Raw genomic sequence first — 15,871 nt, 5'->3', positions numbered from 1 at the left:
CCCCCACTTCCCTCCATAAATATGGAAAAATCTTACTTTTATTCCAGTCTGCCGCTGCTTGCTCTGCCCCTGATCTACTTGCTTGGCTGACATCATCAGAAGGGATTCTCTCAGCCAATCACAATGCTTTCCTAAGGGAAAGCATTGGATTGACTGAGACTGTCATGGATGCAGATCAGGGGCAAAGCCAGTACAAGCCAAACGTAGCCCGTAACCAGTCAGCATCTCCTCCTCCAGAATGTTAGAGAACAGGATTATGACCAAGCGATTTAATAGCTCTGAGAAATAGACTTATTGCAGTGTTTTACTTGGGAGTCTGTATCTTTAAAGAATCACTATAGGGTCAGGAACACAAACCTGTATTCTTGACCCTATAGTGTTAAAGCCACCATCTAGCCCCCCTGGCCCCCTCTTGCCTCCATAAATATAGTAAAATCTTACTTGTATTCAAGTCTGCAGTTCCTGGCTCTGCCCCAGTTTGCCTGTGAACCGCCTCTGTCTGCTGACATATCAGAAGTGGTGGTCTAAGCCAATCACAGTGCTTCCCCTTAGGAATGGCTGAGACTGTCAAGGAGGCAGATCAGGGGCAGAGCCAGAATAAGTCAAACACAGCCCTGACCAATCCGCATCTCCTCAAAGAGATTAATTGAATCAATGCATCTCTATGAGGAAAGTTCAGTGTCTGCATGCAGAGGCTGGAGACATAGAATCACAGTGCTGCACATTGTGCAGCACTACCCCAGGAAGCGCTTCAAGCAACCATATGAGGATTGGCCAGTAGAGGTATCCCTAGGTCAGTCATGTCCAAAGTCCGACCCACGGGCCAATAGCGGCCCGTGTTCCGGTATAATACGGCCCCACAGGTAGTTTGGCTAATCTACCTGTTGTGGCCCACAGTGAATCCCCGAGCGCCGCTCAAGACCTCTGGGATCTCTAGATCCTGAGAACGCGAGAGCGCAGACGGACGTGCAATGACCTCAGTCTGCATTCTCGCGATCTCTTGGACGTTGCGGGATCTCGTGGACGTCATGAGATTCGCAGGATTTGGTTCCTTCTCCCTGCTGGGACAGAAAAACAGAGAATGGACAATAAAGAGGGGCAGAATAAAAAGGGACGGGGCAGTATCAAGAGACAAAATAAAGAGATCTCCGACAGAATAAAGAGATGAAATGAAAAATATGCTATTTACAATAAACTTTGTATAAAATTGTTACATTTTAATGGTTCAAAGAATGTCATGCAAAATGGTCAGCCCTGTGTTCACTTCATCAAATCTGGCCCTCTTTGAAAAAAGTTTGGACACCCCTGCCCTAGGCTGTAATGTAAACACTGCATTGTCTCTGAAAAGACCGTGTTAACTGCAAAAAGCTTGATGGGAATGATTATACTCACCAGAACAAATACAATATTTTGTAGTTGTTCTGGTAAATATAGTGTCCCTTTAGTTTGTAACTCGATTGTGCACAAATCACACTAGTGATAGTTCTGCTTAAAGGAAAACGCCAAGCACCATAACCACTACAGCACACTATAGCATCATCCTGGTGTTAATAATGAAACCAATTTTTTTTAAGAACAGTTTGACAATTTAACTGGGTTCTACCAGGTAAGTTGAATCTCTTAGCTAATAAGCAGGCACACACTAGCAGCACAAAGTAGCTAATGATAGATCCCGCAGGAGTCTTCTGTCTGAATAGGATGCAGCAGCATAGACTCTATGAACACTGGGTAAATTGTCAGACCATTCTTAAACTGTTGAATTACTTACACTGTGAGTGCGATAGGGTAGAGACTGAGAGCTGTAGTGGTTATGGCGCTAAGAGTGTTCCTTTTAAAGGTGCCAGCAAGTTTACAAATGGCAGGGGCCTTCAATTCTGTTTTTTGATTTTAATATATTTTACATATCCGTTTTTTTTTATTTATTTTTATTTCGTATGCAAAATGTTAGCAGACATGTAACAGATTTGAAAAGAGGGTGCATTGTTGCCTACACAGAGGCATAATACGTCAAACAAACAAAAGTAAGGCTTATTACATATTTCGTAGTAGTTCCAACCTAGGTAAAGGAGGGCAATTCATAACATCTGATAGAGAACAGTTTACCCACGCAGGGGTAGTGTTGTATGTTTGGTAGATGGTTTGAAATGCAGGGTTGTTACATCAGTAGCTTTGCAACATTAGCCTACGCAGAGGCTTATAACGTATGATCTCTGTGATTTTGAGGCCGGCATTTTGTTTTGTATTATACCTTTCTTAAGCACTTTGGGTATGTGGTCTCATGGGGCATAGCGACTATGGTGATATTGTTTTATGATATATTGCATAGTGGTCGCTATTGCGTGCGTTCCATAGGGAATTGGTTAGCCGATGTTAGATTGCTATGTAATGTATCTAGGTCAGGTTTCGTAGAGGTGTAAAGCGGTATGTCTCTATTGGTTGCCTTGTAGGAGCGTCCGTGTTCAGAACCCGTGTCGTGGTGCCCTTGTGTTATTTCTCTCGGTTCAAGGCTGTCTCTGGGTCGGGGTCAGTCGGGCTATCTGTGTGTCTTCGTGTGGTTGTGGGTGTGGGGGATGTGTTCTTGTGTGTGTGCCGCTGGTGGTGTTAATGTAGTAGTTTGGGGGTTAATGGCTTATGGTCCCGATGGGTGGGGGACTCGTTTGGCGGGCTGCTATGGGTAGTGTCGGCCTCCCATTATCTAGTGTGGTGCCCTGGTCCTTGAGTCTGGTCTCATTCACCCTGGATCTCGGTCTCATCCTTCCCATGTCCACGGTCGGGGTTCAGTGTTGGTTCAGGGCAGGTTCGTGTCGCGACTCATTGGACAGTGTGCGCGTTGGGGGTGCTGAGGTGGCGTGTGATTGTGTGGGGGGGAGATCTTGGGCGTGATGTTGTCACTTGTGTCTTGTGAAGGTTAGGACAGTGGGGATAGGTCGTGGTCCTGTGGTTGTATGTCTGTGTTCGTTCTGTCTTTGTGTTTTGTGGGGGAGTATGTCATGTTCCTGGGGGGGTTTAGGGGTGTGGTATCCCCAGGGGGCCTGAGCCCCCTGCCTCACCAGCGACCGGGGCATATCCGTTTTTAGCTTTAGTTCAGGGAAACCTTGTGGAGTTCTTTCTACAATTTCTGATATCGGCTATAAAGACAGTATTTTCTCTTTTTTGGCCTATTCCTAAACTATACGTATTAATTGTCCAAAGACATGTCTCACTATTGTTACAAGAAGCCTAGCTTGATTAGTGCCCTCTGATGTCCAGAATGATATAAACAGCACACATCTGACACCCAGACGGGTTAACCATACCTTTTCAATGCTTTTGCTATTTTTGTATGCAGTTATTTTAAAGCTTTGTTTTGGTACCCCTGGGTGGCTGAAAGTAATTGTGCTGTAACATTTATATAGTATTTAAGAACACTACTTTTTTTTCCCTGGTGCTATTCCACTTGCAGTGTATGTTTTACACATTGATTTAATTAGAATGTTTTATTATGGATTGTACCAGATACAAAGGATTTCATAAGGCCTCAGCATCTCCTAATTAAAAAGACTATTCATGTGTAAATGTTTTCACGTCTTAAAAGAAAATAAGAAAACACTTTCATGATTTCAGTAGTTGTCCTGTTGTATAAATTCTGCTATATAAGCTGTTCTATAGTTTACACTTTAGATGTGTATTTTGTTTATCTAAAATCATGGCTAGAATCAAATCATTCTTTGGGGTATATTGTATGTGTTGGAATAATTAGCTGGTGGTGATTATCTGCATATAATTCTTTAACAGATAAACCCCAGGATGAAGAAGAACTCCAACCTACACCCCCTACTCTCAATGGATCGCCCAGGCTGAACCGTATCGAGGTCGCTGGTGTCCCCAAGCCACCTGCAGAAGCCTATGATGTCATCCTACAGCGCAAAGAAAATGAAGGCTTTGGATTTGTCATCTTGACTTCTAAAAATAAGCCCCCACCTGGAGGTAAGAGATGAGACATCTGTTTTTTGTATTGTGAATTATTTGTAACCTTTTACATTATTGCTTAAAAAGATTACAGAAAAAAAATTGTAACTCGCAATCTGGCCCTTTTGCAAGAAGTGTTCCACTTTCTGTCTGTATGTCATATTCATTGTATAAGTATATTTCACATACCCTTCCATATTTTTAATCTGCGCACATTCTTCTGACATACTGATGCTTTGTTGGCTTGGCAAATTTATATCACATGGTTGTAATCAGATGATATACCAGCCAACACTGGTATATATGATAGGCCAACATGTCAAAAATGTCACCCTTTGCTAGAAAATTGTATAAAATAACTTTGTTTTTATTCTACAGGAATATTTGTAAATACATGAAATATCCTCCCATTAGCTTAAAGAATCACTATAGTGTCAGGCAAACAAAGCGGTTTTCCTGACACTATAGTGCCCTGAGGGTGCCCCCACCCTCAGGGTCCTCCTCCCGTGGCGCTGAAGGGGTTAAAACCCCTTCAGCATCTTACCTTAATCCAGCGCTGGTGACCTCTACTTCCCCTGCCGACATCAGCTCCCCCATCCGACGTTAGCGGAGCCAAATGCGCATGCGCGGCAAGTGCCGCACAAGCATTCAAAGTGTCCATAGGAAAGAAGTCTTTATCTCCTGCTCTGTAAATTGAACTTGCAAGAGCTGCAAGATTTAGAAGACTATTAACAGAGCACGAGATACAAAAGTCTAAATTAAACCGAATGTGCAATAAAGGAAATTTTAATATTACAGGAGGACTTTAGGAAGGCTGTGTAAGTCACATGAGGAGGTGTGACTAGGGCTGCATAAAAGTGATTTAACTCCTAAATGATAGAGAATTAAGCAGTGAGATGCATGGGGTATCCTCTACCACACCAAAACTGCTTCATTAAGCTAAAGTTGTTTTTGTGACTATATGATTCCATTACTAAGGAGTAGAACTTTATTTTGCCTGCAGAACAGCTTTAACCCCTTAAGGACCAAACTTCTGGAATAAAAGGGAATCATGACATGTCATGTGTCCTTAAGGGGTTAAGTATCCCAAGAATGGATGGAAGACAAGCCTAGAGTTTGTAGGAGAATTCAGGAGGAGAAAGTCTGCTTTGCATTTTATGCGCCATAACTTTAAATAAAGTTTAGACCTGGTGACTGGTTGGATACTTATTTCAGTAGGCAATCTTTGACATGGAACCACTGCTTCTCTTTGGGAATACAAAATATTTGTGTGTGGCATATGCTATTATAGTTTTTTAAGATTTCCTCTTGACACATTAAATGATTTAGCATTCATTGTGATTCATAAATACACTATTTCTCTTAAGAACGTTTCTAACTGTGCCATGTTGTTTTGAAAACAAACTTGTCAGTGTGCTAGTCCTCTGTTTTGTACAGCTATTTGATAATAGTCAATGATTTTTCTTTACAGCTGCATTCGTTATTATGGTTTAGTTATTTTTTCATGTGATGTTTCTATTTTATTCATCTACTGGCATATGATATAAGTCTTCTGTTAACCCATGATGTTGTGAGCACAACTTTTGAGCATGCATCATTGGAGATGTGAAACCTATATTTTAATCCTGTGAGCACAGTCACCTTATTATACCTGCTGTGAGATATAGAAGGAAATATCTATTTCATGTATGGGAAGGAAAAACGTTACAGTGAAGGGTAATTTTTACTTGTAAAGAACATACCAACAGAGTTGTGGTGGGTAAAAAAAAGTGTGGATGAAAACCCCTTCCACCTGAAGTAAGTGGATAGTTAATAAATTGCTAAACACAAATACACACACCAGTCAAGCCATAAGACTTGCTTTTCCCACAGAAATCTCACTTTAACAGTGCTCTCACTACTGCAAGGGATTATGGGTAGGCTTTGTTCCTCTTCCTGAGTTGTGTTTCTAAGCTGTTGTATACAGCAGACACATACTCCAAGGAATCTATATATAAAGTGGAATTATGAGGCAAAAATGTGGTTCTTTGTTGAGCTCATTTGCATACCCCTACCCAGAATCCCTTGTAGTAGTGTGAGCACTGTTAAAGTGAGATTTCTGTGGAAAAAGCAAGTCTTATGGCTTGACTGGTGTGTGTGTTTGTGTTTAGCAATGTAATGTGTGTGTGTGTGCACATATATACATAAAATAACTGCACATAAAAACACCTTCTGGGTGTTAGATTTAGATTTGTGCTGATATAGATATATATATATCCTGCATGCAATCAGTAGATGAATGCGAACTGGCTTTTTGATATCGTGTTTATCTGAAAATAAGGGGTCCTTTCAACAGTGAGATAACTTGACCTGCTGTGTTGCCATTTATATTTTGTTGATAATTTTACTTGAAGAAATCTACTTCTATGTCAGCATACGAAGAGAGTGAGTTAAAAGGGTTTTTTATATATTGCATGAAGAACATTTTATAACACAGCAAGAACAAAAAAGACTGCCTAATTATTATTGGCTATAATGGTTTTTTTTCAGATGCAAATCCATCTGGCTGGCCTTCAAGAAATCAGAAAAAAAATATGCAGTACTGTGATGTATTATCCTGGAGTGGTTCATATTTAATGTGCTCAAACAGATGTTGCGTGCATTAACAATACCTCGCAGTGCTGAGAGAGACATCCGGGCATACGGGAACATAAGTCAATTAGCTCAGAATCCAGAAACTCCTCTTAATATTTATGCAGTGTAAAGGTGCAGTTCCACTTGTATGACCTCATTTTTAAATGTGAGATTCATAGTTCTGCTCAGTTACTGTTATGCTGTGTTTACAAAGCAACTACCATGCAATACAAACTGAAGAGATAAAATAGGTGTTTTGTCAGCACCAGTCATGACCCACTGGCCCCTAGGATGAGATAAGGTCAATGACACCGCTCTCTGCACCCGGATTGTTAAAGATCCAGAACATAAATAGAGAGAAGTGGATGACAAGTGTTTCTAGAGCAGGGGTTCCCAATATCCCCGTGGAACCCTTTGACATAGTGTATCAACATAGTGGTACCCCCAAATTTTGCGCCGTTGCATAAACCTTTTTTTTTGTATGTGCCGCTGTGTGTCAATGTGTATATGTGTGCGTGTGTATCTGACACACATATACACACGCACTGGCACATAGTGACACAGATACACACACCTTGACACACAGATACACACACCTTGACACACAGATACACACACCTTGACACACAGATACACACACCTTGACACACAGATTCACACACCTTGACACACAGTGTGTATCTGTGTGTGCGCGTATACATGTATCTATGTGTCAAGGTGTGTGTATCTGTGTTTGTATGTGCCTGAGTGTGTATCTGTGTGTCAGTGTATATGAATCTAACACACAGATACACACACCTTGACACACAATGTGTATCTGTGTGTGTATCTGTGTGTCAAAGTGTGTGTATGGTTTTAAAAAAAAAAAAAGAAGAAGAAGAAAAATTATTATTATTATTCAGTTGAAGGTAACTTGTATGTGCATGAAACCCCCTGCTGAATATATTACACCAGAGAGAGTCTCGGGGGTTAAAGGGAAACTCCAGTTTTCCTGGCACTGGAGGGTCCCTCTCCCTCCCACCCACCAATCCCCGGTTACTGAAGGGGTGAAAACCCCTTCAGTCACTTACCTGAGGCAGCGGCGATGTCCCTCGCCGCTGTCTCCTCCTCCGCGACGCTCCTCCTTGTGATTGCGTCGGCCGGTCTCGCCCACCGGCCGAGGAGACCTAATGCGCGGAAATGCCGCGCATGCGCATTACGTCTCCCCATAGGAAAGCATTGAAAAATCATTTCAATGCTTTCCTATGGGGTTTTGAGCGACGCTGGAGGTCCTCACACAGCGTGAGGACGTCCAGCGACGCTCTAGCACAGGTTTCCTGTGCTAGAAACTAGGAAGTGACCTCTAGTGGCTGTCTAGTAGACAGCCACTAGAGGTGGAGTTAACCCTGCAATGTAATTATTGCAGTTTATGAAAAACTGCAATAATTACACTTGCAGGGTTAAGGGTAGTGGGAGTTGGCACCCAGACCACTCCAATGAGCAGAAGTGGTCTGGGTGCCTGGAGTGTCCCTTTAACCACAGAAGATATCAAGTCAACAACTGATCATGACAAATCCTCTCAAGAAATGTTGGGAGGTAGTGTCAACTGGCCAGTAAGGCAAGACCTCTGTCTAATAAATTGCAATAATAACATAAGTAAAAGGTTATCCGTAAGTAACTCCTCTCACTCTCTGGCTTTATTGACACTTGCCAAAGTTAACCGAAGTAAACCTGTGTGTGTTAGTTTTCAATGGCAAATAGGAAAGTGTGTGTGTATATATATATATATATATATATATATATATATATATATATATATATATATATATATATATATACACATACACACACACACACTTTCCTATTTGCCATTGAAAACTAACACACACAGGTTTACTTCGGTTTACTTTGGCAAGTGTCAATAAAGCCAGAGAGTGAGAGGAGTTACTTACGGATAACCTTTTACTTATGTTATTATTGCAATTTATTAGACAGAGGTCTTGCCTTACTGGCTAAGGATATTGGCACTTGACTTAATGGCATTTGGTGTTTTAGCAGACTTTATTTATATATAATACTGACAATATTCCAGTTGACACTACCTCCCAACATTTCTTGAGAGGATTTGTCATGATCAGTTGTTGACTTGATATCTTCTGTGGTTAAAGGGACACTCCAGGCATATATATACACACACACACACACACACACATTATACCGATATAGGTGCGTACATTTTGACCTATCCTGTATATTATCTGAAGGTATAGAAAGTTGACAGAAGTTAGTAAAGCCTCTCACCCTTGTAAACTTACTAGATAGACAGTGTTTGTATGTGCCACTGTGTGTATCTGTGTTTGTATGTGCCAGTGTGTGTATATCTGTGTGTGCACACAGATACACACACCTTGACACACAGTATGTATGTCTGGGTGTCAGGATATGTGTATCTATGTGTGTGTATGTATCTGACACTGATACACATACTGAAAGATACACACACCTTGACGCACAAACATACACTGACAGATACACTGACACACACACCTTGACACACAGATACACAAACTGACACATACACAGATTCACACACACATTGGGTGGTACACACACGCATAGACACATACACACACACATGTTTACGTTTGCTGTTCACTTACATTTTTTCTGCAGGAGGATCTTCAATGCTGCTGGCTGAGGTTAGTGCGCTGCTCAGTCCCCACTGCTCCCTCTCCCCCTCCAGGCGGAGCGCTCAGTCTGGGAGAAAGTGATGTCACTTCCTCCCAGCATCCCACACTACAGGGGTCTGGTCGCGGTTTTTGATGACCATGGCGCCTGACCGGACCCCTGTTTTACGATAGCCTTTGGGTGGCCCTAAATGCTTGGGCCACCCGACGGGCAAATCGCTGCCGATCCCCAATTTGTTCTAATTGGGAAACGCTGTTCTAGAGACACAGTCATGCAGTCTCATGGTAGACTTAATTTCCAAGCACCTTTCTCTCAAAAATAATTTGGTGGATTGTCTGCGCACAACATATGTTGTGGACCAGTGGTTCGGGCTATATTGGTATCACTATTGTACTAGAGTAAGGCTATCACTTGACGTGGACTAGTGTGTATTCTTGATTAACCCCTTAAGGACACATGACATGTCTGACATGTCATGATTCCATTTTATTCCAGAAGTTTGGTCCTTAAGGGGTTAAAGCTACTACAGCCTGCTCTAGTAGTTATGATCCATGGAGAATCCTGGCCCGGTTCCCTTGTAATGAGCAAAAACCATTTAACAGCATGTACGCTTACCTGTGTCCCTGTCAGGCTCAAGGGACTCCTTTTCTTTTTGGTGACATTCGGTTCTGAAGCTGGAAACTGATCCAGTTGCAATTCATTGGCTGGGAGTGTCCGCTCACTGTTCTCACCCAATGTATGGCACATTGTGCATGAACATTGGCACAAAATGGACAGCCTGGCTATTGACTGACCAATGGCACTGCTGGAATTGGAGTTACAACTCTGGCAGCAAAACATTTAAAAAGTTGTCATTCTAAAACCTTGCACATAAAGACTCTAGCACCATGACCACTTCAAATGACTGAAGTCAAATGACTGAAGTGGTCATGTTGCTTGAAGTAAACCTTAACAGATCAGATGTCTGGAATTCAAAGCTGAATGCAATTGAGGCCACTTCCTACTTTGTCATATTTATAATCCTTTGTACAATTGCTGACCAATATCATCCCCTGCCCTGTGCGATCTGTTATTTTACAGATATGTGTCTAGTTCAACTAGAATGTTCCAGGAAGGCTTCCATTTTTTTCAACTTCTGTGCTGATACACAGTACATGCATAAATGTAAAAGTAACCACAGGAACAGTAGTACGAGCCACCTCTTGTCTGAAGCAGCTGACCTGAAGCCTTGGATACTTGTCTTAAGTGCAGAGGTCAGAGCAGGTCTGTAAGGCAAAACTGCAGAGATATTTCTTATTAATGTAACACGAGGAAGTGGGCAAAAGCAAACATATTTTCCCTTTAGCATCCCTGTGAACTCACAAACAATATTTAAAATATTCTTAACGATAACATTTCAGTAGATACAAGTCCTGTACCTTGATGTGAGCTGCTCCAGTGGTGCTTTGGACAAAGCATCATGTGAGTAGAAGTCCACAGCAAAATCTCAGGTGTTTACCAACAATAAGCTAGAGAAATTATTTCCCATCTGCGATGCAATTATATATTGTTCAAGGGACCTTTAAATTTAGCATTTTGCAGCGGATGAACTGATTTCAAAATCAACACTAGCTTTATATGACCTTAATGACATCAATTTAAGTGTTGTTCACATGAGCCACAATTAATGGTTAAGGTCTTGGTGTAGTAAAAGCTATAAATAGACTGTTCTCTTTATAAAACTTTATGATGAAAAGATTTGTTTTGATGGTACGCAACTTAAATAAAGTTGCATATTTTCTTTTTCTTTTATTTTTTTTTTTTAAATATTGAAGAAAGTGATGTAATTGGCTGGGGTTTTCATAGAATTTAGTTCTACTGTGGCTTCAACCCAAATCTATATTCTTTTGACACAGTCATCAACCAACTATAGCGCTTGCGTGTCTGTGAAAGATTTGTTGATCAGCCACAACATGACACTGACAGGTGAAGTGAATAACATTGATCATATTGTTACAATGGCATCTGTCAAGGGGTGGGATATATTAAGTGAAGGCCAGTCTTGAATTTCTTGTGTTGGAAGCAGGAAAAATGGACAAGTGAAATGATCTCAGTAACTTTGACAAGGACCAAATAGTGATTGCTAGACGATTGGGTCAGAGAATCTCCAAAATGGCACATCTTGTGGGGTGTTCCTGGTATGCAGTGGTTAGAACCTATCACAAGTGCAAGGAAGGGCAAAGAGTAATCTGGCGACAGGGTCATGGGCACCCAAGGCTCAATGATGCAAGTGAGTAGCGAAGGCTAGACCGTCTGGTCCGATCACACAGAATAACTAGTGCAGCTCAAATTGCTGAACCTAATGCTGGCCATTGTAGAAAGGTGCCAGAACACACAGTGCATCGCTGTTTACAGCATAGCCACAGACTGGTCAGAGTGCCCATGATGACCCATGTCCACCGCCGAAAGCACCTTCAGTGTGTATGTGAGCATCAGAACTGGTCCATGGAGCAATAGAAAAAGGTTGCCTGGTCTGATAAAATAATGTTTTAGAATGTTATATTTTAGATCCGGTAAATGGCTGTGTGCGTGCATTCATGTGAATGTTACTTTGATGTGTACCACCTACCTAGAGATTGTTGCAGACAACCTTTAGTGACAGTCATTCAGACAGCCACTAGAGGTGCTTCCTGTGTCAATGCTGCAGTGTGATATCCTATGGAGAAAACGTCATGCCATATGTGAGGAAGTTGAAGCTTGGGCATCATTGGACCTTCCAACAAGACAATTATCCGAAGCATACCTCAAATTCCACCAAGGCTTGGTTGCAGAAGTAGTCCTGAAACATTCTACAAATCTATATATATATATATTTTTTTTTTTGTTAAACAAAAATCTGCACACCAGTAAAGCCATAAAACTTGCTTTTCCCACAGAAATCACAAATTTGCAGTGATATTACGTGTGTGTGTGTGTATATATATATATATATATATAGATAGATAGATAGATAGATATTGCAGCAGATCTAATGAGGTGACTGTGCTTTTTAGGATCAACATTTTTTTTTCTTTCTTGACATATTTGGCCAAAGCATGTGGAACAAATCAGTGACTTAAAATCAGGAGAAATCTTTTTTTGTTCGGTTTCATCCTATTTAAAAGTCAGTGGCATTACCAGAAGTAGATGAAAAGTTGTTGTTTTTTCTTTTCTTACTATGGTGTGCACATATTAAATGTAGAATCTGCATTTTGTGTAAGCATTTTACTCTTAATACATTTAAGGAAAGTCTCATAATATTCTTATTTTTCACCCGTTAATTTTTTAGATTTACTTAAAAAGAAATTTCAAAATACAATTTAAAGTTTTGTATGTTCTCTTGTTCCCAGTAATTCCACATAAGATTGGACGTGTGATTGAGGGTAGCCCTGCAGACCGATGCAGGAAGCTGAAAGTGGGAGACCGGATCTCAGCTGTGAATGGCCAGTCGATCGTAGAGTTGTCACATGACAACATAGTACAGCTAATAAAGGATGCTGGGAACACTGTCACCCTCACAGTGATTGCCGAAGAAGGTTAGTACCCAAGTGGGCCGTGGGGCATCTTTTTTTTTTTTTTTTAATCAATTCTGAGGGAATACCTACCTATATAGGTCCATTGCACGTGTTCTATGATGGAATCTCACCAGACAATGCATCTCTCTCTGTATTTAATATATATTTTTTAAGTGGCATTTTGGTCAACGTCATGTCTGCCACTCGGAACTAAATTGTTCTATGCTTTAAAAAAAATAATTTTATTATTATTATTTATAAAGTGCCAACAAATTCAGCAGCGCTGTAGAATAGATGAACTAACAGACAAGTATTTGCAACAAGAACAGAGGGTGTTGACGGCCCTGCTCAATCAAGTTTACATTTAAGAGGGAGTGGGGTAAAGTGACACAAGGTATGAGTAGGATGTATTTCATGTACAGGAATAAATAGGTTACTAGAATAGTTTACAATGAAGGGTTATATTATTATTATTGTTTTTTTTTGGATAACACAATTGCATGAGAGGAAGCAAGGTGTAATGGAGACTTGGTGAGAGTCTAACAGAGCAGGGAAGGGAGTTCCATAGGAACAACGCAGTTGTTGAAGATGGGCATAAAAAGTACAAGTACAAACAGAGGATAGGTGCAGGTCTTGTGTATTAGGGAGGATAGGTACAGTTGCAAGAAAAAGTATGTGAACCCTTTGGAATAATATGGATTTCTGCACAAATTGGTCATAAAATGTGATCTGCTCATCATCTAACTCACAACAATAGACACTCACAGTCTGCTTAAACTAATAACACACACATAATGAAATGATGCCATGTTTTTATTGAACACACCATGTAAACATTCACAGTGCAGGTGGAAAAAGTATGTGAACCCTTGGATTTAATAACTGGTTGAACCTCCTTTGGCAGCAGTAACTTCAACCAAACGTTTCCTGTAGTTGCAGATCAGACGTGCACAACAGTCAGGAGTAATTCTTGACTATTCCTCTTTACAGAACTGTTTCAGTTCAGCAATATTCTTGGGATGTCTGGTGTGAATCGCTTTCTTAAGGTCATGCCACAGCATCTCAATCGGGTTGAGGTCAGGACTCTGACTGGGCCACTTCAGAAGGCGTATTTTCTTCTGTTTACGCCATTCTGTTGTTGATTTACTTCTATGCTTTGGGTCATTGTCCTGTTGCAACACCCATCTTCTGTTGAGCTTCAGCTGGTAGACAGATGGCCTTAAGTTCTCCTGCAAAATGTCTTGATAAACTTGGGAATTCATTTTTCCTTCGATGATAGCAATCCGTCCAGGCCCTGACGCAGCAAAGCAGCCCCAAACCATGATGCCCCCACCACCATACTTCACAGTTGGGATGAGGTTTTGATGTTGGTGTGCTGTGCCTTTTTTTCGCCACACATAGTGTTGTGTGTTTCTTCCAAACAACTCAACTTTGGTTTCATCTGTCCACAGAATATTTTGCCAGTACTGCTGTGGAACATCCAGGTGCTCTTGTGCAAACTGTAAACGTGCAGCAATGTTTTGTTTGGACAGCAGTTGCTTCCTTTGTGGTATCCTCCCATGAAATCCATTCTTGTTTAGTGTTTTACGTATTGTAGATTCGCTAACAGGGATGTTAGCATTTGCCAGTGACTTTTGTAAATCTTTAGCTGACACTCTAGGATTCTTCTTCACCTCATTGAGCAGTCTGCGCTGTGCTCTTGCAGTCATCTTTACAGGACGGCCACTCCTAGGAAGAGTAGCAGCAGTGCTGAACTTTTTCCATTTATAGACAATTTGTCTTACTGTGGACTGATGAACAGCAAGGCTTTTGGAGATACTTTTATAACCCTTTCCAGCTTTATGCTTAATCGTAGGTCTTCTGAGAGCTCTTTTGTGTGAGGCATCATTCATATCAGGCAATGCTTTTTGTGAAAAGCAAACCCAGAACTGGTGTGTGTTTTTTATAGGGCAGGGCAGCTGTAACCAACACCTCCAATCTCATCTCATTGATTGGACTCCAGTTGGCTGACATCTCACTCCAATTAGCTCTTGGAGATGTCATTAGTCTAGGGGTTCACATACTTTTTCCACCTGCACTGTGAATGTTTACATGGTGTGTTCAATAAATACATGGCAACATTTCATTCTTTGTGTGTTATTAGTTTAAGCAGACTGTGATTGTCTATTGTTGACGTAGATGATGATCAGATCACATTTTATGACCAATTTGTGCAGAAATCCATATCATTCCAAAGGGTTCACATACTTTTTCTTGCAACTGTAGGTCGGAGCAGCGTTATGTAGAGATTTGTAAGCAAGTACCAGAATTCTAAATTAAAACCAAAATCTTAAAGGAAGGCAGTGTAAGGGCTGACAGAGGTTGGTGACATAGAAGTTGCAGTCTGACAAGAAGATGAACCTTGCCGCCACTTTTATTATAGACTGTAACGGGACAAGCTGAGAATGCATTAGGCTACTGAGAAGCGTATTGCAGTAGTCAAGACAAGAGAAATGGTAGTGTCAGGATATGGTGAGTGACTGCACATGAGGGTTGAAGGAGAGGTTGCAGTCAAAGAGAACACCTAGGCATCGAGCCTGTAAGATAGAGCTGATGGTAATGCAGTTGACAGACACCGGTGCAACAACACTAGAGGGAGGAAAGATGAAAAGTTCTGTTTTGGACAGGTTATATTTATAAGGAAATGAGCAGCCATACAGTTAGAAATAGCAAAGAGGCAAAGACATGAATCAAGAGGGACAGCGAGAGGTCAAGAGAAAGAGTTGCTGTAGGTTGAGACTCTAGAGATTTCTGCCAAGACTGATGTGCCAAGGGTGGTATGATTTGAGTACGAAGTATGCCAATGTCAAAAGTCAGCAGCTGGTGGTCAGAGTAAATGGAAAGATTATAGATGGTACAGAGATTGATAAGGATGAGATCATGAGTGTTCCCGCTGTATGAGTTGCTGAGTAAGATCATTGTGTGAGGCCGAAGGAGGAGGTTACAAAGAACAGTCAAAAGGCATTAAAGCTGCAAGGGTTTTTGATTGGGATATTAAAGTCCCAAGGGATAAGAGAAAAAGTGCTAGAGGACAGGAAGTATGGTAGCAAGGAAGAAAAGTATTAAATTAA

The 15,871-nt window shown here is 41.1% G+C and overlaps 1 protein-coding gene across 2 annotated transcripts in view; it reads left to right on the top strand.

Annotated features, from left to right (window-relative positions):
• MAGI3 (membrane associated guanylate kinase, WW and PDZ domain containing 3) overlaps positions 1-15,871 on the top strand; it is a 309,487-nt gene that overhangs the window by 264,926 nt on the left and 28,690 nt on the right. For both annotated transcript variants that reach the window (XM_063450667.1, XM_063450673.1), the window contains exons 15-16: positions 3,775-3,966; positions 12,597-12,782. In XM_063450667.1, the coding sequence (XP_063306737.1) occupies positions 3,775-3,966; positions 12,597-12,782 (378 nt within the window). The remainder of the gene's footprint in view (positions 1-3,774; positions 3,967-12,596; positions 12,783-15,871) is intronic.

Source organism: Pelobates fuscus, chromosome 1, assembly GCF_036172605.1.
Source record: "Pelobates fuscus isolate aPelFus1 chromosome 1, aPelFus1.pri, whole genome shotgun sequence".
In the NCBI taxonomy this organism is placed as follows: Eukaryota; Metazoa; Chordata; class Amphibia; order Anura; family Pelobatidae; genus Pelobates; species Pelobates fuscus.
This window is presented reverse-complemented; position numbering and strand designations above follow the sequence as displayed.